Source organism: Stegodyphus dumicola, chromosome 9, assembly GCF_044657685.1.
Source record: "Stegodyphus dumicola isolate Sdum_Otavi_A_Nest chromosome 9, ASM4465768v1".
Taxonomy (NCBI): Eukaryota; Metazoa; Arthropoda; class Arachnida; order Araneae; family Eresidae; genus Stegodyphus; species Stegodyphus dumicola.
The window spans coordinates 4413092-4440350 of record NC_140776.1 but is presented as its reverse complement, the minus strand read 5'-3'; the positions used below and the strand labels follow the sequence as shown (position 1 = coordinate 4440350).

The following is a 27259-nucleotide window of genomic DNA, read 5'->3' as shown; positions in this document are numbered from 1 at the left end:
ATCATGTAGTAAGTAGGAATTGTATTTTATATAAAGTTAAATTCATTATGATAGTTTAACATAGAGTGAAAGCATGTTTAATTTTCTAAATAAAAAGAATTAATATTTGAGAATAAAAAAGAAATGGATCGACAGAAGGAAATGACTGAAAATATGTCATTAAAAGTCAAAGCTACTGGAACGGATGAACCAAAGAATAAATGTGGAAAATCTTCAGATCCTAAATTCAATCTTATTAGTCTCAGTTATCATTGATTATAAAAGAAATCTTAAACTCTATTTGAAAAACCCGCAAAGAAATGGAGCAATTCATCAGAGGCTTGGAAGAAGAAAAATAAGACCTTGATGATAAAGTGGATGAAACGGTTTAAAAACTGAAAAGCTCTAGTTCTACAACAGATGATTGTTCTAGTGAACTTTTTAATACTCTCATAGAATTAGGAGAAGTTAAGAAACAAAATTCAAACTTAGAAAAGGAAAATAAGTGGCTCCAAAATGTGTTGCATTAAGTGCAGTCGTCTAGCAAAAGTAATGAAGATATACAAAATAGTAATTCCACAGGTTCCCTCAAGTTGCCTTCGAACTATTCTGAGATTTTCAAAATTTTTAATTTCAAAGTTGCGTTGACAGTAGGATGGTGGGGATATTGTGATTTGGCTTTTAGAATTCAAGAGTCGCTTCAAACCAGGGGGAGATCCAACCCCATATAATGAACTTTTCAAGAACTGATATGTACTTAAAATACTTAAAAAACATACTTAAAAAAAATCCTGTCATTTACATCCCTGTCATACTTAAATTTGGAACCTAGGCTTATAACCTTGGCTCCGCCCATTTCTTGTGTTTCGTGCAATTTTTTATTTCAAAATCCTTATTAATATTATGTTTTCTGTCTAGAATGTCCAACTATTAACCATAAATCGAATCTCGGCGAAGGCACATTACATTTATCACATTTCCCGTCTTCGAAAAATATATTGTTCTGTCAATATTTTATTGCATTAATGATAAAAAACTACTACAGTTAAGTAAGTAATTTTTTATTATTATATTTATTTGAAAAATTCAAGAAACGTTTATAATTTGGATCATGATACGAGTATAGAAAAATTTAGGATTCATCCCATTTTTAAATGTAATATTTCAAAAAGCTTGCTCTCTGTGATACCTTGAGTATTTGTGGTACCTTGTTTTTATTATTATTACACGTTTGCAAACATAAACAATGCTTTGTTTAAATATTATCTATTCATGCAATTTCCATTTTATCCAACGTATTTGTGTTGTTCTTTTCTGGTCTAGAATTCAAATACCAATACATTCAACAAAAAGGCAGACTGCCATAAAAACCTTGCAAATAAAACCATTCAGATATAAAAATTCCCTTTTACTCCTAAAAAAACGAAAATAACTTTCTTCTGTACCAAATATGTATATGAATCTTTTCGCACTGAACTAGCATTTCTAAAAGCGGAGAAAAAAGAATAGTATCTCGAGATAACAATATTCTGTAAGGGTTATGGATTTTTCCTCCTTGAAAGCTGTCAAAAAAGGGGTATTAAATTTTTCTTCCGATTCAATTGTTATCGGCTACCTTATTTTGTGTTGCATAGTTAGGAAGATAGCATGCGCCAAGCAGAAATGATGGAATATGCATACGTTAAAATTGTATTTTGAATTTCTAGAATAATAGCAAAAAAATATAAATGTTGATAAATTGTATCACAGAAAATACAGTTGGCAGATTTAATTCCTGATTTGGCAAATTGATGAAAAATGGCAACTTTTATGAATGCAATTCTATTATGATAATTATTTTTTGAAAATGCTTTTGCTTTAGAATCTAGGATATAGATATTTTATTTCTGAAAAAATCAAAAGCTAAACCCTCCAATACAACTTTTGAGGTATTTTGCATTTTTTTTTTTTTTTTTGCTTTGATTTGCTGCGAATATTTAACGAAAGATAGATGTAATACATTATTTTATATTTATTCCTTAAAGCATACTTTAAAATTGCATATGCACCTACTTTTTCCAACATTTCATTTCCGCTTAAGAACTAACATATATAGATATGGTTTCCATTATCTCCTCCATACAAAAATGTCAGACATTTCATTAGATAATCATTCACGAAAATACATCAGTTTCAAGATTGCATCTTCGGGTTTATTTATCATTCTCTTCAGAGAACATACTTTGAAAGTTCAGTGAACGATATGTGTATTGGTAACCGAGTGGGTAAGACTACTGAATACTAGTAATTCTTCTGTGTGTCGTTCTTATTGATGAACTGTTTTCAGGAATTTCATGAATTTCAATTGTTGGAATTGAGAACTCTACCGTGAATACTAGTTATGGCCTCAATGCGTCTAATAAAAAATCTGATGTGTACACCACATGACTTTTGTACGGAATATTAAATTATACGCATTTTTTCTTGCATTTCATTTAAACTTATTGGATTGAATTAAATCTACTTCTCCGACAGTGCATAAACCACAATAGAATAAATGGATTCTTTAAAATTCATTCTATTTGTTTACCATAGCGACACTCTGGCGATAGGTTCACTTAACAGTACTACATTTCGTTCATATTATAACTGAGAATGCACAAAATTGATATAATTTAAAGAATTATCTAATCGCAGCCACATGTTCTATTCAAATACTATAATAAAGCTACAACGATGTATAAAAGAAATTAAGCAAACAAAACAAAAAAGAAACAGTTTTTCACAGACGATTGAGTATTTCTCATTCAATTAATTCAGTTCTCACTTCGCGACAAGGCAAAAATACATAAAAACCCAAAATGTCTGTATTAAAAATTACGAAGTAAATCTTAAACACTTATTTCCTCGAAAAAATTTCAGAAAGGATTAAGCATGATTTAATTCGCAATAATAAATAAAAGCGTTATCTTTGTTGTTGCGCAGCTTAGTTTCTCTAGATTGGCAACAAATCCAATATCCTGCTGTTTCAAATGTAAACAAGCAATGGCCGCCATCCAAAAAAATTATTAGGCTTAGCTGCACTTAAACAACTTTAAAATTGTTGATAATTCTAAAACTATTGCATACAGATTTACTAAAGGCCTAAAAACCTTAACCCGAAGATAATAACAACATAATTCAATCGTTTTTAAAGCAAAAAATGTACAATTTACAAACATATAAGAGTAAAGAAACTGAGATCACTGAGCCGGGTAACAGAGTGGATGCATATATATATAAATATATTTATATACGTTTGGTGCGGCCGATTGCAACCAAAATACGATGTGCACATCTACATGTTATAGCAGTCCTGTATACAAAATTTCAACGTTTTGAGGCTATTCGTTTTTGAGTTATGCGAGATACGTACGTACGTTCGTACAGACGCCACGAAAAATTCTCTTCAGAATTCATTTTAAAGCAGTTTTATAATTTTTTTCGAGGGGAAAAAAGTGTTTTATTCTCTCTTCACGTACAGATATCGCGCAAAAACATCGTTAAATAGCATTCGATAGCGGTCAAAATGGATATTTTCGTTGAAATATGCTGCTTGAAACTTTTCGCTATTACAATACTTCCTTTTTACTTCGTGCGAGGAAGTAAAAATTAAATAAAAGTTTAAAAATAAAATTTGAAAGCTTTCAGATTTTACATTACTTCCGAAAGGGCGTTTTTTTCACGTTTTGTGTATTACCTTTATTTTTTAAATATCATGCTCTTCGCGCTTAAACCATGAAATTCTGTTTAACAGCGATATCGCAAAATAATTTAAAATGAGCTTATCTTTAGAATTTCCGATACATAATAGAGCTCGCTGCAGATAAAAATACACTGGTGTTCAAAAATTAAGGACAAGACGATTTTTTCAATATAACTTTGTACAAAAGATTTCCAAATCAACACATTTAATACCGTGAGATCCCCAATACGTAAGAACATGAGTAATGTAAACAACACTTACTAAAAGAGAAATCAGAGGGATAAAAAGAAGCTTTATTGAAAAAGTAGCATGGAGCGCAATGCGACTGAAGGCCGAAACATCCGGGTGTCCAGCAAAAAACATCCGGTCATTAATAGGGGATATGATCTCCCCTGACTGCTAGACAGGTTTCACAGCGTCTGCCCATGTTGAGAATGAGGGTGTCAATGAGTTGTTGAGACATTGCTGCCCATTCGTCTTGCAGCGCTAATCGGAGCTCCGGAATCGTTACTGGTGGTAAGGTACGAGCTGCCAAGCGTCTGCCTAGAAAATACCATACATGCTCGATGGGATTGATATCCGGAGATCGTGCCGGCCAATCCATACGTTCAATATCCTCGCTCTTTAAGAGCTGTTCGGCAGCTATTGTGCGATGACATGATGCATTGTCGTCCATGAAAAGGAACTGCGAACCCATAGCGCCTCTAAAAAGACGCACAAATGGAAGAAGAATCTCGTTACAATAACGGGTCCCGTTGACCGAACCTGCGTCGAAGATGTGAAGGTCTGTACGACTACCAAGCATGATGCCTCCCCAAACGAGAACACCGCCACCTCCATACCTGTCCCTTTCAATGATGTTCGAGGGATGATTGCGGCTTCCCCGCTCTCTCCAGATGAGTATACGATGAGAATCGCTACTCAGACTGAATCTGCTCTCATCTGTAAAGAGTACTTGTCCGCATTCATTGTCTCTCCAATTCCGGTGTTCCTGGCACCACAGAGAACGCCTTCTCCGATGGGCAGGCGTTAGAGGTACACACCGTACAGGGCGTCGTGCAAACAGACCACCACCGTGCAGTCTTCTGGCCACGGTAAAACGCGATATCGGTCGTCCAGTCGCCTGTGTCGTGTGTCTAGCGATTTCTTCCGCTGTCTGCCGCCTGTTTCTTCTGGCCTGTAAGGCAATATACCGGTCATCTGCGGGTGTGGTTCCTCGTGGACGACCACTACTAAACCCCCGGATAGCTGTTCCTGTAGTTTGAAATTGTCTCCAATGTCGTGAAACGATGCTGTGAGCAATTGCGAACTCTGCAGCCACAATTGTCACACTGCGGCCTTCCTCCAACTTCCCAATGATTCGACCTCTGGTAAAAGCATCGAGATGTCGTCTAACAGATTGATTATTCGCCATTTCTCGCTGAGGCAGCAACTCGGTGTAATTTTAACTGCTATACGGCGTGCAATCTCTTTGCCAGAAATACTGATCTTACACCGACAACATGCTTCATACTACTCAGACACTCCCCCATTACGTCTACCTGCATATCTGCGCATGTGCTACCGTACATCACTTTACTTAAACTCCTGATTGTTCTTTCTGTCCGCTCTGCCTCTTCGTTCAGCTGATATGCTAATTTTTCGACTTCGTCCTTAATTTTTGCACACCAGTGTATGTTTTTTTTTTTTTTCATACAGTGTTGCCATTGCTCCCTTTGAAATCATTGAGTTTGTTAATCAAAATTTTGTTAAAATGTAACAAAATATGAATTAAATAATAAAAAAAATCAGAAATCCAAATTTGGTCTTGTAGGTGGCAATATTTGGATGGAACCATACGTTATTCAAAATTTGATGGCTCTAGGTACCGTTATTTTATCACAGTGCGAGAAACATACACATATTTATGCAGATTCTTCATTAATTAATTTCTTTAAATATAATACTGGGCTGTAATATTTGGTGGCAACAATTTGAAAAATATATCAACGCAAAATGCCAAAACGAAATTAATACTCCTTCTGGGCAAATTACCTCTTTGCAATAAAATAGGAAACTTAAAGGAAATCTGAAAAGATTTAGATTATAGCATTGCATCAGGTGATTTGCTAAGAATTTTTATGCTGTCGTTGAGCATCATAGGTCACCAATCTGCTCTTAAGCTCACTTTTGCTAGCACAAATTTTTCACCTTTTGCTTTATTATCAAGCATCGCATTCTTCGAACTTACGTTACATTAAATTCAACAGCAAGAACAAAAACAAATTTAAAAACAGCATATCTTTAGAATTCCCGATAGAGTGTTAAGTGTCGCCATACTTTATTTGGCCCAAGAGGGGTATTATTCTCGAACTTCGATTTTTCGTCGATTCGCTGCTGTTGTCCGTTTGACTTTTAGAATAACTCTGTGCTGGCGCTGCTAACCGCCTAAAAATGTTATAATGAATAAAAGTAAAAAATATATAATGCTCTTAATAAATACAGTAGTGTCATTTCACGAGTCCAGCTAGTAATTTGTAAAATAAAAGAAATATTGCTTTCATTGCTTTAAAATCGCTTAGTTTGTTAATCAATAACAGTCAGAATGACGTTAAAAGATACGTTAAATAATTTACGCTTCAAAAAATTTCAAAAAATGTATCCGTGGAATTTACAAGGGACGTGTGAGACTAATAACATCTTTGGTTCTAAATATGATGTTTAAAAATTACTATAATTAAGGTTTATTCATTTTTAGTATAAATTACTCTCCGAATATGGAAGTTTAATAACTATATATATTTTGCATAAATCGAAAATTATAACTTTACCCTTTTCTGTGAAGCCTTACATTGGTCTTTAGACCAGTAATATTCGGTGGTGCTTCTGTTTTCGTTTCAATTCCCATTGCACTTTATTTCCATAATTTCAAAGTCTTAAAGAAACATTTTCTCAGGCTTAATAAAACTGTCTTCTAATAACTGGCTAGTGACTTGACTTCTAGTAACTGGCTAGCGTATTAATAAAACTGGCTACCAAACTGGCTAGTTTAATAAGACCATAATTTCAGAAAAGAGGAGAAATAAAAGTAAAAGATATGGAATCTGAGTGAGAATTATAATCTGAAACCTCTACGAGATAAAAGCAATTTCTCCTGTTAATCCCCGTAGTTTTAGATTTCTTACTTCTCTAAATCTTGTTGCAGAATTTCTGGAATATCTCCGAGGCGTTTTTCTTGGATTCATTTAATCTATCACTGAAGTAAGTTTTCAGAGAAGACTGTTTATCTTCTGTCTCGATAAGAATTCTTTTTTTATATTCCTTTGTCTAGGAAACGTCTCTTTTATCTACGAGAATTCTTCTCTTTCATACACGAAATAAATAATTTAATAAGATCAAAATTTAAATGAAGATGCAAAAAATTAATTTTCTTCTTTCCCAGATAATGTAATATTTTGTCTGTCCACAGTTTTGCACCAAGACTACGTTTTACAATGTGATGGTTCATTTATTTAGTAACTTCTTAATCAAATACGTTCGTGAAGCGGGACCTTCCTGATTTTTTTAAGAAAATCTCTTCACGGCCTTTGTGTCTACGGCCACCATACCTTTTTGTTCCTGACTGAACATTAGCGGGTTATCGTTTTTTATAACACAGCTTGGTTCGTTACCGAATCCTAGAAACAATTTTGGGCTACAAACCATACACTTTTTACCAATAGTCTCTATATGTTTTTAGCAATAGCCTAGCTCTTTCATTTTTAAAGTTTCTCAATAACTTCTATAATATCTCATTCCTCTCTTAAGACCTTAAATTTCGTTCCTTCTGCATATTTCTAGAAAAAAATAAAGAAAATCATAGACACACAGTATCAAAATTCTATTTTGTAGAATCAGAGGTAACTTGTTTGAAACTACTCCTGCCTCTTCATCTCCTAACGTGATGCAAATTTATAAATCGGAGAATCATTTCTATAAAGAGGGAATATTTTAAATTGGCACATACATATAAAGAAGTTGGCAAAAGTCGAGTGAATAACTGCTTTAAGTTTCAAGGCTGCCATACCTGCTGAAACTAAGCGTTATTTGAAAACTATAAGTTTATATTCTCAAAAAATGTTTAAAATTTTTAGAAAGAATAATATTGGAAAAACATAAAAATTCCATAAACTTTTCATGCAGTAGCTCTAGATTTAAAACCCCAGAAAGCCATGTTCATTTGTGGGTATAATGATTTGTCGATATGGAAAACTTAAATGATACCAGATAGAAAGGCCTGTAAAGAGGCTGGTGGCAATGAAAGATGTATATGAAATCCTATATTTAAAATACTGAGAGTTTCTGTGTCAAAAGCAAGATGGAGCATATATTCCTCGAGCGTTTTTGCTAAATTAAATACTCTAATTTTCTCTTCATAATCTTGGTGAGAATGAGAACAGTAAAATACAGTTAATAACATTTAAATTTGTAAATTTTAGAAACAACTTACATAAGAGATATATTCAGTAAATGAGTGACATTTGGGCAATCCAGTTTTACTCAGACACCTCAGAATGAGGCATAAAATTAGTTAATTCATAACTGTGAATATTATTGAATTACCTGTGAAATATATTCCTTTCTTAAATCACAAAGAAGAAGCTATATTACTCAAAAATCGCATTTAATTTATAAAATCATTACCAAGAAATATATAAGAAATGTAATTCTTCGCAAATGATTCGCACACTAAATCTTACTATGGTTAAAATGTAATATGTACTCAATAAATTCATTGCTGGGATATCATGTTTTAATATTTTAAGAATCTATTTAATAGAGCGAAATAGTTTGTCATATTTTTCTGATGACCCATTAAGCAGAATAGAATTTTGTGAATACAAAAAAAGGAAGTAAATAAAATCTGAAAGGTTTCAGATTTTAAATTACGTCCAAAGGGGCATTTTCTTATTATTTTGTATTTTACCTTTATTTATTAAATATCATGTTCTTTGAACTTAAACCATAAAATTCAGTTCAAGAGCAATATGGCAAATTAATTTTAAAATTAACACTTCTTTGGAATTTCCGATACACAGTCTCGCTAGCTGGAGATAAAAATGTTTTCTTTTTCGTACAGAGTTGCCACTGCACGCTTTGAAATCATTGTGTTCTTTAATCAAAAATTCATTAAAGTTTTACAAAAATGAAATAGATAATAAAACAAATTCCAAATTTTGGCTTTCAGATCCCCATATTCGGGTGGAAACGCACGTTAGTCAAAATGTAATGGCTCTAGATACCGTTGTTTTGTCACAGTGCGAGAAACTTACATACATTTATGCAGATTCTTCATCATTTAATTTCTTTAAATAAAATACAGGGCTGTAATGTTTGGTGTCAACAGTTTCAAAAGAGAACCGACATTTAATTTTCAACGCAAAATGTCAAAACGAAATTAATAGTCCTTCTGGGCTAACGCCGTTTGGGCTAAGAATCATTTAAAGAGTAAAAGTGTTTTTATTTTTTTTTTATTTTTTTATTTTATTTCATCATACAAGCTTAATTTCTTTTTTTTTTCTAGAATTACTTTACCTGCTATTATATAAAACAGTAAGATACAAACAAAGATTATATAATTATGTTAGATATGTTTCAAAATTAATGAAGATAATTATTAAATATTACTAACGTAGGATGGCATCGTCGATAATAATCGGATGATGCGGCAAGCTGTGAAAAGAAATTTATTTTCACGTGATAGAATTCAGACGATTCCGCCGTTAAGACGATGATGCGATTGAAAGATTTTTGCATGTAAAAGAAAGGTTATTTCTCTTCATCTGTAAATAATCTCATCTTTTTCCTTCTACGCATGTAATCATTTTGTAATTTGTAACAATAAGTATTCATGTTTTCATTAAATATTCAAGTTATTTATAAACCTGACTAGTCTATTTGCCCTTAGACAGCCACCTCGGAAGTAAGTTCACAGACATCACACTCCTAGACAGTAAGCCCCGATCCTACATTAATATGATGCACTATTTTATAACATTGGAAATATTATATATTTTGCTCAATATTCAATGCTTACAAAAATGCCTATAGCTTCCAAAAAAAAGTTGAAATATGTCTCTAGATGTTCTACGCAAATAAATAATATCAAGCTTTTACTTTTTTGCCTCCCGACCTAGTTTTACCACGTTTATAGAGTGATTTTAAGATTCCTAATACAATAAATGTATAATCATAAAAATATAATATTAGTAGTATTTATGTTAGTTTGGAAATAATAGTAATAATAAGAATAATAATTTCGTTGCTTAATTTTTTTTATACCATCGATTTCGATTTTTATTAACTTTCTGTTTTTATAACTGTACATCTTCCAAGAGTGCTTTGTTGGTATCTTCATTTAAGGTCTTTCTTTTTTTGTTTTTGCCCTTAAATCTCTTTGTAGCAAAAGAATTGCTCTCTAGAGATTGGTGGACGAGATTGCTTTGTAATTGAAGAAGATTGATGAAAGTGTTTTCGTTGTTAAATGAAGGGAATGAGTTAATCGTAAAGATAATCTGTATAATGAGTGAATAGGAACAATAAAGAAGCACTTCCTTCATTTGTTGAGTAGTTAATACAAATTATTTGAAATAATGCATCATATGAAATATAAGTTCATAAAATTATTTCATATTCTATATCCTTTGATATACTAAATGGAATGTTATCTTAATTTTGCTTGCCTTTACTAAACACAGTATTTGTTTTTTCGCGTTTGCGAAGAATGTTCTCCGAAGAAAAGCAGAGCTAACTTGTGTTTATATCTTAAGTTATATTGTCCTTAACATTATGCAAACCTATATTAGTATTTATCACAAAATAAAACAAAGCTTCACACTTTTTTTAGCTCAAAGGAGAGTTAGCGCAGAAGGGCTCTTAGTCTCGAAACGGGATTTTGTGTTGAACCTCTGTAAATACTGAATCACTTTTCAAATTGTTGGTACCAAATATTATTACCCTGTAATATTAAAAAACATAAATAAAGTAGAATCTCCGTGAATGTAAGAATGTTTCTCTCATTGTGAAAAAACGCTAGTACCTAAAGCCATAAAGTTCTGAGTGGCGTAATCCTCCGCCCGAACATGGCTACATCGAAGCTCGAATTTTGAATGTAGAATTTGTTTTTTTTTTATCTGTTTCAAATTTTGAAAACCTTTAACGAAATTTTTATCAGCAAACTCAAAGATTGCAAAGGGAGCAATGGCAACACTGTACGAAAAAATGCATTTTTATCTCCAGCGCTCGAGACTGTCTATCCGAAATATTGAAAAAATTCCTCTTAAAATTTCAAAATGTTAAAATAACTGAAAATATTTTGAAATATATACAATCGTTAGCCTGAAAATAAATTGAAACTGAAAGAAATTTCAATTCATCACCTGAAATAACAATTATTTTAAGCTAAATAGGCAATGATATAACCAACAGTTTAAGACTTAATTCTCCAGAGGTTAGAAGAAATAAAAGAATGCAAAATCACGTAGAAAATAAACTTCTTAACATGACAATGCTAAATGAAATATAAAAAACATATTGTGGCTTTATTTCATCATAAGTTAACATCGCGTGAAATGTTGTGGACTTACTTAACGAAGAAAAGAATTATTTCAGAAGTCTATGTGAAGGTTTTTTGACTGTATCGCTGGAACCTGAGTTTTCGAACAAATAGTTTCTTCGTGGCAGTTCACTGGTGCTAACATAAATTATATGTGAAGTGTATTAAATGGTTTAAATGCACCCAAACGTAGATTTCAATAATTGCTAATCTTAATGCCTCAGTTTGCAATATTTATTATTTTTAAATTCCTGCGACTAGCCACGGCTTCCCACTGCGTTATTCCTTACTTAAAGATTTAAGAACTGAGACTCGTATAATTCAAAATGCTTTGCCATGGCTATCTGAAGTCATCGTAATTAGCTTCTCTCGAAAAAAAATCCTCCAAAATCAAGAAGCTAAAATTATCATATAGAAGATTTTGCACCTGCACCTGGAAAGATGTTTTGATGAACTTCTAAATATTATAAATAGTACGCTCTTAAGCAATTCTAATTTAATAGAAAATAATTTAAAAAAAAGAAAACATACAAGCACGAAATAGGAACTAGTTGAAATTTTTGTACCATAACTAGAGTATTTTTATTCTTAAATATAAAAACTATAGACTTAAAACCTTTGAAATATTATCTGCTATTGTTGGATTTTAAAGGGGAAATTTAGTCCTGATGTTTAAATATAATGAAGGATGTGCATTATTTCAAAGTATCGCCCTGAATAAAAGTAATTCAACCCTTTATAAAATGAAATTGATTAATTTTAATAAGCAACATAAAAGAATATCTTTTATTTAAAAATAAAAGTGAAGCATATGCATATCTTTCAGTTTATCGTGTCTCAGAAAATTTCGACTTTTAAAATTTACCAACTTTAAAATTTATTTTACATATCAGGAGCTTGTATCAGTAAATATTTCTCATAATTGAAATATATCTTTTATAGGTAGTAATTCGAAATTTGAAGTATCAGATTGCAATTATCTGTTTAGTTTTTAATTTCTGTCAAGCGCAAGTTTATCCGAATATTTATAACAGAGCTTTTACGGAATGAGTTTATATTCCGTAAAATACAATATATGCAATAATTCACTTACTCTATTTAACAATTTCTTTGCACCATCTGAAATTAGCGTTTACAAAGATAAATGAAAAAACCTTATTTCGTCTCGTGAGAGGTAACTTATTCTGGCAGTTTTTAAATCTATTCATTAATGCTTTATTTTCTCTTGCTACTCATTTCATCTAAGTTACAAATTCTGATGTGTGACTTGAAGTATTACTTACTTTTATGTTTTTCTTAATCTTTACTTTGATATGTCTCACTGCTATTTCTTTGTACTTGGTATATAGTCTTGGTTTATTTTAAGTAAGCAATATTAAAGTAATAAATTGATTTATATGATCTATTTATTTTAGTTCTGATGTATTCAGTGATATCGATTAAAGGCATATTTTGTCAATTTTATTTTCTCATGAATAGTGTAACAAACATACCGATTTTTTATGTTAACCTTATAAGGTATTTCTCCCACTTCCCTAGCAATCCTTCGTGGTGTAGTGGTTCTGCACACTGAGCCGGTATTTCAGAGGTCCGTGGTTCGATTCCCGGCGAAGGCGGTTGCATATTTTTCATCTTTTCTGCTTCCAATTAACCTAATGACTCTACAACCTTTCTAAGAGAATTTCATGAAATTGAAGAAATTTCGTTTTTGAAAATAATTGAAGTTTTGCTTCGGAAAGAGATCAGTTTTCATCTACACAACGAAACTATATTTTTGTAACTAGCGAATAAATATTGATAGACGAATTCACTGCTTATGCAGAGACCTAATGAATCTGCAGAAAAATGAGTGATGATCTTTCTGATGCTTCTGATGATGCCAAACATTGGGTGCTCAAAATGTATTTCATAGACAGAGCATTTGAACATTTACAAGATGTTTCTCTCAGTAACGATATTTTAGCTATTATAACCTCTAAATAAAAATAGCATTACTGGGGAAGTCAAATAACAAGAATCAGGCTTATATTTGTAAATTTTGCAGGACTAGCATTGATGCTTTCTTTAACTACAACTGCCTAAGTGCAACCTTTCTCAGCTGCCTAAGTGCAAATGACTTGTTGATCCTTGTTGTTTGACTTCTCCAATGATCATAATTCGGCGTGATATTTTCATCTAAATTAATAATAGCATGTTTTCCCTTTCTTTAACATAACAAAGATTTCCATAACTGGTACTTTTGTGCAAGATTTAGTACTTTCTATCAATTTTAACAATTAGTTTTCCAACAGAGCTAGTATTCTCTTCCTTCTGAATATTAGTGTTAATAATACTGGAGTTAAAAGTATGAATTCCTAACTTATCGTAAATGCAAAAGAGATAACAATGAAAATTCCAAATCAATTTTAAATGTACTGCAACTTTTTTATACATATTGTATACATAACATTTCAGTTATCTGTAGTAATAAATCTAAATTTGAATAACCAATGCAATAAACATCGCTTTTCCCATCCGCCTTCTCCAATAGAAGATGAGCGGAAAATGATCTCATGGGGCATTTTAAGAAATATTTGTAGGCTGAGTGTTATAATGAAAAAATGTTTAATAAAATTTTATAAGTACGAAATTTTATGTTATTATCCAAAATTAATTAATTATGTAAATTACCATGTGTTCTTAATCAACAAGATATTTATCATGAAGGTATTTGCTCCAAAATAAAGTTAATTGAATCATTCTCTAAAGATATGAGCTCACAGTTCTCTTTATTATAACAGTGAAATTTCGCAAGTTGAAGATTTTCACTGTATCATCACTGCAGACATAGCGCGAAGAAGCACAGCGGGGAGAGTGTGAGGCCGAAGCCTTCTTTACCGCACGAAGTTGAAAGACCGGGGCGAAAAAACAAGTCGTTAAGAATTTATGCACTTTTCCCTGGGTGAATTCGATGAAGATTAATTAGTCCCGTATCAAGTATGAATGCTTGCTTTCACACTGAAAATACATGAATACAAATTCAGATCACCATACCTTTATGATCGAGTCAATAGTGGCTAGCTCTTAGACAAATGTCAGCCAGATCTGTTTTTAAATACTGGTTACTTTGCAGGGAAAGTTAGCTTCTAAACTGTGAATTACAAAATTTTCTAATGTGACAATGAATTTTTCTCTTTAAATGAGTTTATAATAAAATTGTCAGATTCTAGAGAAAGACAAAATACTTTAACTAACGTTAGTAGTAATTATACTTAGAATTTGCATACATTCAAAATCTGCAAGAGAAATTTATTTTATTTAATCATTTTACAGTGAAATATAATATCGAAGGATACCAATAAATAATTAGATAGTGATCTAAAAATGTAAATCAACCTTTGCATTTTTATTTGATATTTTCTAAGCAAGGTGAGGATAATGCATAAAATCCCAAATGTAACTAATTTTTCAAGCTGAAAACTTACACTCTTTGCGTTTTCGTACAGCTGTCAAAACTATATATTCAACTTGATGACTTATAAACACGCTTTTATACTTCATATTTTTTGCGGGGAAAATCCAGCGACTTTAAATGGCTTTTAAAGAAGAAAAAATAAGCATGCAATAATCTAGCACTTTCAATTTAAGTTCATATTAAAGCTTTTATTCCTATTTCAGTTATTACGGATTACGTAAACTCATTTATTCATTTCTTCATTTTATATCAAATGCCAAATACCCTTTAAAATTTAAGTAGTTAGCACTTTGTAATAAACCAAACATAAATAAGATTGTTTATTATCTCATGCGTTGTAACATTCATTTTCTCTACACAGATCCCTGCATATTAGTATTTTCTAGTAAAATGTTAAAAACTTTATCTTAAGTCTTATATTGGGTAGTTTATTAAAATATCTTCGAAATTCCAACACTATGCTATACTAAGCAGAAAACGTTTAATTAAGAAGGCCACGAAGAATTTTAAATTAAGCGCAAATTAAAAGTATTTCCTGGTATTTGCTTTCATAACTACGAAACTAGGATGACATATAGATTCGATATAACAATAAATAAAATGTAAGAAGTAATTTCCTTAACATACTTTAACTTTAGCTGAAAAGAATTTCAAAATATTACTCATTCATCGTTTGCTTCTAACTACTGTAATCTCAGATATCTTCGTTATTTGAGATTCGGTCCGTCGTTTAGAATTAAAATGTATTTGGTAAATTTGAATTATCAGCCTTTTCAAATGTCCCAATCTATGAACTAAACAATGATTACTCCAAAAATAAAATAAAATAAATTGTTGTTACATTTACAAATTTTAAGTCTTATCATAATGTCTACACGGATCTATTCACCCTTTCGTTATGTTTAAAACATTTGCTTTGGGTTAGCGTATTTTTAAGAGTAATATGATTTTGAAACGAAGAAATGTTATTTAACACCTTCTCGAAGAGATATATTGCGTAATCCGAAGCAATAAATTAAGTCTAAACTAGCTTATTATGAAGTATAGTGCTTAAAATATTGCATATTTCAATTTTAAACAAAATACCCAAAATAGTTTAAGTTATACCTATACCTTTTGACATATTTTTACGCTTAGAATTTTATTTACATAATCAATAAAATATTCATGTAAGTATTTGCAGCATTATTTTTGTCGTTTCATGGAACATGATATATATATTCTTTTAATTTTAGGAGTTTATTGTTCGGTTTGGAATGCGTCCTGTAAACGTTAAATGATTTGCAAATATAGTAAAATCAGTATTCTGCAGAAAATTCTCCAAAACAAAGTAATAGGTATTCTATATAATTTAGACGCTGGTTTCGCTAAAACTAATCTCGAATGCCCTTTAATGCCCAAGGTGTTTATATGTTATTTACCTTTATAATAAAAAGGCATTTTTAAGCAGTAAAAGCATAGTTAACGAAGTAAAGGGTATCTTAACCAAATAGAAATTTATTTTTGCAGTTAATTATAAAACTCAAACGCTACATTCCATCTGCGTCTGCAGCGTATATTTCAAATATGAATGATATTTATGGTAATATTCAGGATTATTTGAAAAGACCCACTGCGAAGATTAATGGTACCACCGTGCTCATATACCAATTCCCATATTTGTGACTGAATTTTTACTGTAAATAGGCTTTCATAAATATTGCTGCTTTTAATGCGAATAAAATTATCCATCAATGGAAAACTACCACATTATAAAAATGTCTTCTGTAGACAAATACTGTACTTAGTGAAAAAAAATGTGGTACAAAAGATTTAGTTCAAAAAAGAAATCACTTATATCAGTCTGGTAGATGCACAGAAACCGAAAGCACTGTTATTGACAAAGCGCACGTAGAGTGAAACCGAAGGGACTCACGCGCTTTCAAGGCGATGCAGACTTAATGTAACTATAGAGCACTAATAGAGGCATATTGCGCACGAATGTTGAAACGAAATGAAGGTACCGAAGCAACTCATTCGCGGTTGTTTGCAAAATGACTAAGGTAGGCAGTCAGCAGGCGCATCAAGTCTTCGAATATGCTATTTGAGGAGGATGCTGTGAAAAAACAAACTGCTAGGCATGGATTCAGAAAGCCCTGAAGGCAGCCATAGAGGAAGACACCAATCAAATGTGTGGTGAATTTGGTGAATTCTACGTATCCAGGGTTAGGTGTGTCTTGCGTAACACAGAGAAGAAATAGAAGTTGAGCAAGCAGGTACCTCTCTACACTGCTGCCAACCAACAAGGGAAAATAAGAGGCAACCGATTATAATGCAACATTGGCTGTGACCACGCCGACCTGGGCCTAAAACCTCAAGAAACCTCTGCACCCACACTACATTATGCTCAGTATATAGTTCACTAAAAGTACAGTGACGAAAGAGCTCATTATGAGCTACTAATAGCTATATTCCCAATAGCTGCAGCTGAAAACGTCAGCTCCTGTCAGTCGCTAGTGTTTGCTGAAGCATTCAATAAATTCAATAAATTCTCTAAGAGACACAGTGCTTGATAGACCTAATCCCCACAAATTATGTTGCATCGCAATGAGAGACTACACGTTGTAAGAACAAACTGGAACAACATTCAGTAAATTCGCTGAGTGACACAGTGATAGACCTAACACTCCATAAATTACCACCTGTTCCATTATTTGAACAACTCTTCCTGGGGGAATTCCTTCGGCAATTAGGTAGACTTGTGGCATATACTTGTTTGCTTCTGAAACCCCCGAGTTTTATCTTCAGAAAATTTCACAGCTGTAGAAATGGCAGTAAAGAAAGCTGTACGCCAATGGCTGTTGCTTAAAGAAGTGCTGTATGTCTTTCTGTTTCTGACAATTACTAACGACAAGAACCTTTTGGTTACCTTGTATCTATGACACTCCTTTGCGCAAGTTCTGATGATTCAAGTGGTTAGCCATCCATCATAAAACTGAAAGAACCCTGGCTCGAACGCAGTGGCGAGTATAATTAATTTCCTACATTTCTTTGTTCAGAAGGGATTACGGAATCTCTGCAATGCCCCTAAAACGTAAGCATAATGGATGAATCAACATCATCCCCTGAATTTTGTCGATTGAATCTCGTCCTTTCCGTAGTTGCCTTTTAAGCTTGGAAGAATAAAGAGAATTATCGCATTTTGTCGCGCATGCACTTATGGTATAAGCAGTTAGCATGTACAGCTGTCAGCCTTGAAGATACTTTTTTTTTAATCCTGCGAGAGTATGGTTCATTTTTGACATTTCTCGAACGAAGACCTTCTACAAATAACTAGATAAAAAAGAGATTGAACGCTAGCCTTCCTAACGATGCCTCCTTATAAATGTGTAGGCACCTTCAAGTAAGTTTGCCACCATTAGAAGAGATAAAAACTTTCGTGAAGATGCTTCAATATAAATGTGTCCTCACTCTTACTGAGATGAATAGTTGATTGAAATAAGTATATTTAATAAAGAGGGGCCATTTAATGCTATACTATTTTATAATTTTATATGAATTCCACACAAAGATATAAATTTGCTATGCAGTACAGCTTAAGAACTAAAAACAGTACTTATATATAAAATAGATTCTGTTATTTAATATACCAATATCTTAGCATAGGAAGAAGTGTTTAAGGGACCCCCAAAGAGGGTAAATTTCTGAGATCTTAATTAAAGGAGGAGTTTAAATGAAACAGCAAACAGAACTTGAAGCGCATATAAAATACTATGAAAAATGTCTTGAGAACAGGAACGAAAAATTTACGAAATTTACATGAAAAATTTTTTTGCTGCTTTTGAAACGATGGCTTGTAGATTTTCAGACAAACTGTATTATATTTCTGTGTTAATCTAATTCTTCCCTAAAAATATGACAGAAGTTTTGAATAAAAGTGGATAAATGTTTCTTAAACGTTATCGCTCATATGAGGAAGAGATGCATTAGGAAATATTAAAGATAATAATAGAAAGCGTTCAATGGTTTATTGTGACATTCTACTTTCTATGGATTCTGAAATATTAATATTAACAATTTCAAAAATGGTATTTACTTTTCTAATACTGTTTTTGTTGAATATTACTAGATATACTCAGTTATCAGTCGCGAGATAAAATCTAAAATCAATTAAATGTCCATATTTTAAATTCTTGGAACATAGAATGGATAAATACTAATTTTAAATAATATTTTCACTCCCTATACTTTTTTCATATTTCCTTCATTCCGTTAAAATCTAAAGTAATAATGAAAAAAAATTACTTCTGGATAAAATGAAAACTGCAAGAAATTTATAAAATCCACAGAAAAGCTTGACTACAGAATAACGTTGTTTATTGCGCAAAACTGAGATATTGAAATGCTCCGTAGTAAAGAAATTAACATTTCATATATTGCTTATGTTATTTTACCTAAGAACTTTACACTTGTTAGTTTTACGTTTATAGATTAAATCGGTTCCGAAACTGTTGATAACAAGATTTATTCTGAGTAATCCACTATGTTCAATTATTTTGTACTTGGAAAAATGGAGGTAAATGAGTTGATATATTTTAATTTGAAAATTTTTAGATTGCACTTTCAAACAGAATAAGTAAAGACCAAGAAAACATCTCCAGTACCCTTTATGGTTGCTACGAGAGCGATGAGCGATTTAGCTATTTGTATATTGATATGTAATAGTTTTTCAGTGTCTTGGGTTAAGAAAGAGAGAAAAGTAATACTGTGTATTTTTACCAATTATTTACAGCAAAACGGCACGTGGAATGGACTTATAGCTGAACTCTTACATCATAAAGCTGATATTGTGGTAACCTCAATCAAGATAAATTCCGAGCGTCAAACAGCAGCAGATTTCACAGTTCCATTTTTGGAGACTGGGATCGCCATTGTTGTGGCAAAGCGAACAGGCATAATATCGCCAAAAGCTTTCCTTGGTAAGTTCTTTGATAATTTCTTTCTCCTGTTGACATGCGTAACAAATACTATATGCTTTAAATTAGGCTTAATCTAATTTTAATAGAACAGTTAATTCATAATGAATGTTTAACAAAGTCACCATTATTGATGTCATAATTGTTTGATGTTTACTAGAAGCTCTTTCTATGGCAAGTAACCCATATTTCTGACAAACTGCAAATTTATGTGAGGAAATGAACTTTGAGAAATTACAAAATAATTTCAAATTTTAATCAAATATTGAGTTTAGTAAAACTGAATAAATTGCTGTAGTTTATTTTTCAGTTCTGGAGGCACAGGAGTTGGCAGTTGCAGACAATTCCTTTGCAAACACTTAAATTTTGTCAAGGTTTGTTGCTTTTCATATGGAATTATTTTCTTCATAATTATCATCAAACAAACATTTCCGAATAATAAGATAATAGCGTGCCCTCAAATTAGATAAATCACTTTCTTTACTTTGGTTAGAGGTTGAATATTTGAAGAAAAGTATAAAATAGTAATTGAGTAACATTTTAGAGTGTATAATGAATGATGGCCGTAAAACTTTTAATTAAATTTTTATATGCAATATTTAAGGCAGAGATTTGGGATATTTTAGAAAAGCCTTCCTTTTCATTAAAAGTCTGAATATTGTTCAGTATTATCATACGCTATTGAAAAAAGTAATATGACTTTAAATTGTGAGCTGCCCAAATATTGCTACTCAGAAAAATTACGCAGGTGAGCTAACTAATGGTACTTGAGATATTAGAGAAAACATTATTAGTGAAATTAGTAATATTAAAGAAATTAAAAAACAATATTTTAGTAATCAGCAAATAATAGATTTTCATACTTTTGCTTTTCTTAAAATTATTTCTTCTCATACCGAGTACTTTTTTCTCTTTTTAGTAATTTAACAACTCAAAAAGAAAAATTATTTACGCATATGTGAGCAAACCACTCTATTAACAAAAGTTTAAATTCATATTAAAATAACATAAATGGTAATTTTGCTGTTCAAGTCATTAAAAAATTAAAAATACGTAATATAAAAATGTCATTTAATAAATTCTGTTACAATACGTTTGTAGCCTACATTTTCCCGGATGATAGTGGCTTCAGCGATCCGAGTAGGTAGCATGACGGCCATGAATACGCGGTTATAGTCTTTGTTGTTTCACTCCGTCGTGGTCTCCGACACCTGAGGTTTGACGAGCTCTCGCTGGGCCGGTTTAGCGATGGGGTTTTGAGTAAATCGTTCGTCTTCTGCATTCCGGGATTGTACACCCCAAGGACCGTAAGGATTGTGGCTATAAGGAATTTGTTCTATATTCTCTCCGAGGTCATTCACGACTAGTTTTCACTCCCTGCTTAATATAGTATCTTCAGTTGGGAATTCTGTTTCCTCTAGTGTCATCAGTTTGCAGAAAGGGTGTATAAATTTTGATTGATTATCATTATTATTCTACCCTCAAAACTCATCTATTTATCATATATCAAGAAGTGAAAATAGTGACAAATGTATAAAAGTTGAGTAAAGAGGAAGACTTTTATGCCTGAATAGTAATAGTTCATGTAACGAAAATCGATTCATGTATCGAAAATGAATGATATAGTAAAAGATAATTCATGTAAAGAAATTACACTGTAGTGTGTTAGTAGTACCTGCAAACTTTCATATTTCTCGAAGATCATCTCAGTTATGCCAAATAGACTTAAACTCTGGATGCTTTGTTTTATTTACTCAGTAAATACACTGACGAGGCCTTAGCGTTCATATTACTAAATTATTAAAATTTTCCTTCGAGTACACGGATGTTCGAAAGTAACCCAATTATATTCGCATAATTTAAAATTTACAAGTTAGAATCTGTTTCATTTAAAATGAAGTTGAACAAATATAGTTTTTTTCCCAGCTAGAAAACAGATTCTATTAAACTCATAAATTAAAAATATTTAATTACAACTAAATTTAGAAGAAAAATGTTGGTAAACCATAGGGTTCTTTTTATGAAGGCACTACTTTTAAATTTACTCTTAGATTTGTATCATGTTCTCTCGCTCCTTTCCATGTGCCATCTGTCTGTCCTCAACTACTTATTCCATTAAAGCTGTTGATTAAGCTGATTTACCGAAATTTCGATCTCCGTGACTGTATTAGATGTCAAATCCATATTCCATTTCAATTTGTCCTCCTCTTTGTACGTTAATGCTCAGGTACTCAGAAAAATAATCAAATTTGCTAATGGACTTTATCCATTAGCAATTGTTAAGCAAATGACTTCGAGTTTAATTACTTATACGCTACTTAATCAATATTTTTAATTGTCTGCTGTCAATACCATAAATGGAAATAAGAATTAAGTAAGTAAGTAAGTTTAAAAAAATTAACGCATTATATGCATATGGTACGTACATACGAAATTTTATATATATAACGATATACAAATGAAGCATTTTAAATTCATTTCGAAATTTTTATACTTAATGGATGCAAATTCATTAAAGATTATATTTTTAAATCTCCCTTTCAACGGTTTATATTTATGAGGTCGGTTCTGACAAAATAAAGCTCTTTGATTGGTTTAGCTATGTTTTGAACATATTCAGATTATAAATATAGGAAAATATTCCTGAACGTGAATTCAATACACACGTTAGAGGGAAACAAGAACCGCGAGGGATTTAAGAGTATTGGTAAAAAAAGAAAAGGAAATGGATATATGTATCTACTGCATTCAAAAGCAGGTCACGAATGTGGCTATTCATGATACAACGGAGATGTTTCAGCAAATTTTCAAAATACGATTTCCTTTGAACGCTGTTTTTGTTGCTAGGCTTTATTTAAGAATCGATATAGTTAATAGAAAAATTCATTAACTATCGTATTCCATTATCACAATATATAAAATTTTTAGTTTTTGTAATTATTTGAATGAAAGTAAGTGCCAAAAAATTTGAGGAAAGAATTGTATTTTTCCTGTTAGTTACATGCAAAAAAACTTACTAATGCATTCTCTAATCTAGTTGCAAACCTGAAATTTTACTATACACTGAGAAGCAGGGATCAACAGAAATTGAGGTAATTTCGCACATCCGAACATGGGAATAATTCGGTTAATGCGAATCTCTGTTTAGAAAAAAAAAAAAAAAAAAAGTCGATGTCCACCGAAATCTTTACAACATTAATTCCAGTTGTGTTAAACTCCATATAAAAAATATGCAATTTGAAAATATTAGAATGTAAGACTTCGGATATTTAAGATTATTATTGTCTCAAAGTCAGTTTTCGAAAGACTATTACAGCCTCAAAATTAAAAAAAAAAGTATTTTCATAATTCAAATTTATAAGTATTAGAAGATCAAAATGAAATTACAGTCTGATCTTAATACGTAGATTCATTCTGAACAATTTTAAGCTGAGCAATTAAGACAGTTTTATTATTTAAAAATTTATTGAGTAGCAATTTATGATCTAAAGATACAAAGATTTATATTTGAAATGATTTGTTGAAGATGGCAGAATGATATGGGTGAAAAAAATTGCTATGATTTGTATTTTTAAACTAACGCCAAGGGTAATCTTGTGCTTCTGTTCAATATACAAAGGACTTGATTAATCAAGATGTATCTGTGCAGTTATTTCGCTATATGTCATGCGCACAAGGCTTGCAACATGCATTATTTCCCTCAAGTGATAATGTCTTATATCTTAGTAGGATGTGAAACTCGAAAGTGGAAACACAGGCAACATTGAAACATTGAATGCCCGCAGCATGTCTGTTATATTATCAAAACAGGCATACTATGCATGTCCCTGCGACAGATTGCAGCACAGGTAACGTCAAGCACGGTACCGAACGAATTAAGATATGTTTTCTTAACAACCCGTGTCAGCATGAACCCTTCAACGTTGTATGCAGAGCAGGAACATTTTTGCAAGGTGTCCATGGCTGTGTTTATCATTGACTTGACATTTACAGAAGTATACGACTGTAACTGTAACATCATATATGGAAAACTGAAAATACCAGATACAAAAAAACCTTTCAGACTAATATCTGTTCTACTTACAGCAATGTTCTACTTACAGCAGGATGAGGGTTTTAACATTAAAGAATTTTTTGCTCTCCACCAGGTCTCATTGCTGTCTTGGACTGTCCGTTTTGCTAATTTGTTTCCCATAACGCACATCGGTCAATGATTTGTAAAGGAATGGTCCAACATACACCAACCGCTGCTGCACCCGATGAACTTTGGCAGCTTGTGGAAACTGCATGGAATGACATACCACAGACAAAGATTTAAAATCTCGTTCTTTTACTTTTGATGCACATCGCAGCAATTATTACTATCCATGTTGCTAGGCAAAATACTGATTTCTTCAAACAAAATGCATGATTATAAATGCAATCTTAGTTTGATAAAATCAATAAATTTATTCAATTTATAAGCTTATTAGGTATTTATTTGTTTACTTCCTTGATCGGTTTAAAAAAAGAAAATTATAAATGTTTAACACTGTGAGGATGCAAAGATGCAATTGATCTTCAGGTTTTAATATATTTGAAAGGATTGTCTACCGTATTTCATTTCCAACATCATTTCCAACATTTCTTCTCTTTCAGAAAAGCAGGTTCAGAAATAATTTTAAGTTTTGAGAATAAGCTTTTAAAATGAAGTGGCAAAATCCAATATGTTTCAACATTCAGTTACTTTAATTTTTCAGGAGGACTTGTTTGCATATACATTTTATAAAATACTTCAGTATTTTGAAGGCTTTTCTTGCAGTAGCAAGTTCTCGCTTTTGTCTACTTACCCGCTTTTTTATTTTCTTTCAGAACCTTTTGATACGATATCGTGGTTGATGATACTTTTGATCAGCATCCAAGGTGCCGCTTTAGCTATATTTTGTTTCGAATGGTTGAGTCCGTACGGATATGATATGAAGATGCTACCACCTAGAGGTAAAATTTATTTAAAAGTCCATATTTCCTTTAAGTATTGCATGCATTACACGTTCTTGTTTCAGCTTCTGTTATAGATGCTATTTTTGAAGGAAATAATATCACCGCTAACATAATTGTTATAGTTCAATTACTGTAGCTATTCCTTTTGGGTACTTTTGGGTAATTGTTTGGTAAATATATATTCAGAATTCCGATATCCTGATATAATATTTTTTCAAATTTCCATGATGTTAGGAAAATTGCAAAATGCCATAAATTTTAATAAAGCAAACTGAAATTCATACCATTGAAACGCTTACACAGAATTTTAATTAAATGTGAATAATTATTTGATATTTGACTACTTCTGAGAATTGTAGCGATAAATGAATAAAATGACATTTATATATAATTAGCTTTCCTATCTAGAATTGTTGAAATTTAATTGAGGATCACTAAATTTCAATTTTATCAATTTAAAAATTATCTCAGAATTTTAAATTCATAAAAGGAAATGAAATAAATTATTTTTTAACTTTTACTAGTTGTACTTTCTAACTTAAATTCATAAACCAAATAAGTTATTAAGATAAAACAATGAAATTGCTGTATATTTTGATAAAATAGACACACTCTTCTAAGTCCTGTTTCCGTATCAATTAGAAATTCGAGGTGTCAAAAAAACTCTCATCTAAAGCAAAAGTATATTTATAACCTCCTTTTTAATTTATAGTAATCTAGAAATATATCACTTTTAATTTTTGTTAATACTGTTTCGCAGAATTTCCTTAGAAATCTGTCATTTAAATTCGTAACTGATGTCTTCATGGATTTAGTTTTCTACGTAAAATTTTAATTCTTATGTATGTATCAAGACTGTGATCTTCTGAAGTATATACATGTGCCCTGGTCAATGAATTACTAAAGGTTCTCGCATTTTCTATGTGAAGTCTAACTGTTGGACTCGGATTAGAATTCCATATTAGACAAGAATAATTATAACTCAGAGTCATTGTGAAGTTGAGGCACTTATTATATGTCGGTAAAGTTCTTTTGGTGGTTGACGTTAGATAACATAGTATGAGATTCTCAGTTCCATTCCCTGTGGTAGTGGTATTCTCTGTCGAAATTGAGATGTAAATTAGTCAGACAACTTTCATATGCATGCCTTGCCCAAATTAGGTAATCCTAATGGTTAATGTATTCTTTGTGAATATAGGTAGTGTATTTCAAAAGAGGTTGAAACTCAAACTCTAGATTTTGGATTCATTTCGACAACTTTTATTTATTAAAATTATTACATATTTTAAAACTAAATTTAACACTTCATTTTTATTATTTAAAGAATGAAACTGGAAAATATTGGTAAAAATCTTTAAATAAGTAGTTATAGCAAATCGCACCATTCTGTATTTGTGCATAAACGATGTTTCCAAGAAGCCTGTTTTGAAACGTGGCAAATGTAATTTTGACAATATAGGGCCATTTTCATATAATAAGCTTTTAAATTCAATGTTTAAATTAAAATATACCTTCTCTTCCCTGATAGATTTGGATATTTGAAACATCAGTTTTGATTTTGGACTTTTACCAGACTGAGAAAAGAGATTTTGCTTTCTGCACATTTTCCAGAGTTTTAAGAATTTTAATAATTTTTTTCCCTTTTTAAAGATAAAGAGACTGGAGACCGGTAGTTCCTTTCACAGATTTAAATTTCTTCTGTATTGGAAATTAGCACGTTTAAGATATTTTTAACAGAATTATTTGTCTGTCGGTTCTAAAATGTGATACAGTAATAATTGTCACCAACAATAAATAAATTTTCAGTTAATTGAAAATTTCAAGAATTAAAAAAAAGGATCCTGTGATCTCATACCAACGGATACTCGTTCTTTAACTGGAGACATACCTAATATGTAAAATAAAAGGGATTATTTTAACATTATAATTTTCATTTACGACAGAAAGACAGACTTATCATCACAGACTTATAATCATCCACTATTTAATTAAAATTCAGCCTTTCAAATCTGCTTAAAAATTAGAAATACAATATTTCGTCTTCTTAGAAATAAAAAATAATGTCAGAAACACATAATAGCATTAATAAATTTTTATAGTAAAATTTTAAAAAAATCATACTATAATCGTTAACAAATGTTTTCACAATATTTTCTATCATATAATATCTGTCATAATTTCAATTACACATTACACGGGAAAAATCAAAATTTCTTTCTGTTTGGTCTATGAAATCAATGTAGCTCTCTTGTTTATTGAGAATTTGATGCTAAAATAATTTTTAAGAATTCCATTAACATGCATCATTTACAATCAGTTCCCACCTGTATCAGGTCTTGTTTTTAAGTAAGCAAAGAAAATCTCATGTTGAGATAGAAAAAAAATTTAAATGTTCATAAATGTTATGCTGTACATACTTTAAATTGACATACTTTATATTATTTTTTAAAATAAAGTTTAGATTTTAATATAGAATGAACAGGGGTAAAAACTTAGCATCGAAATGTAACGATCTTCAAAAACCAGTAAGAAAATTCAGTTTTTTTTTTTTTTTTTTTTTTTTTTTTTTTTGTCTTGTTCAAAAATAAACAAGA

General features: G+C 31.3%; 1 protein-coding gene across 3 annotated transcripts in view; it reads left to right on the top strand.

Annotated features, from left to right (window-relative positions):
* The window catches only part of LOC118192858 (glutamate receptor ionotropic, NMDA 2B-like), a 152467-nt gene that overhangs the window by 63421 nt on the left and 61787 nt on the right, over positions 1 to 27259 (top strand). For all 3 annotated transcript variants that reach the window (XM_085823174.1, XM_085823173.1, XM_085823175.1), the window contains exons 7-8: positions 19502 to 19688; positions 24537 to 24662. In XM_085823174.1, coding sequence (XP_085679300.1) covers positions 19502 to 19688; positions 24537 to 24662 — 313 coding nt within the window. The remainder of the gene's footprint in view (positions 1 to 19501; positions 19689 to 24536; positions 24663 to 27259) is intronic.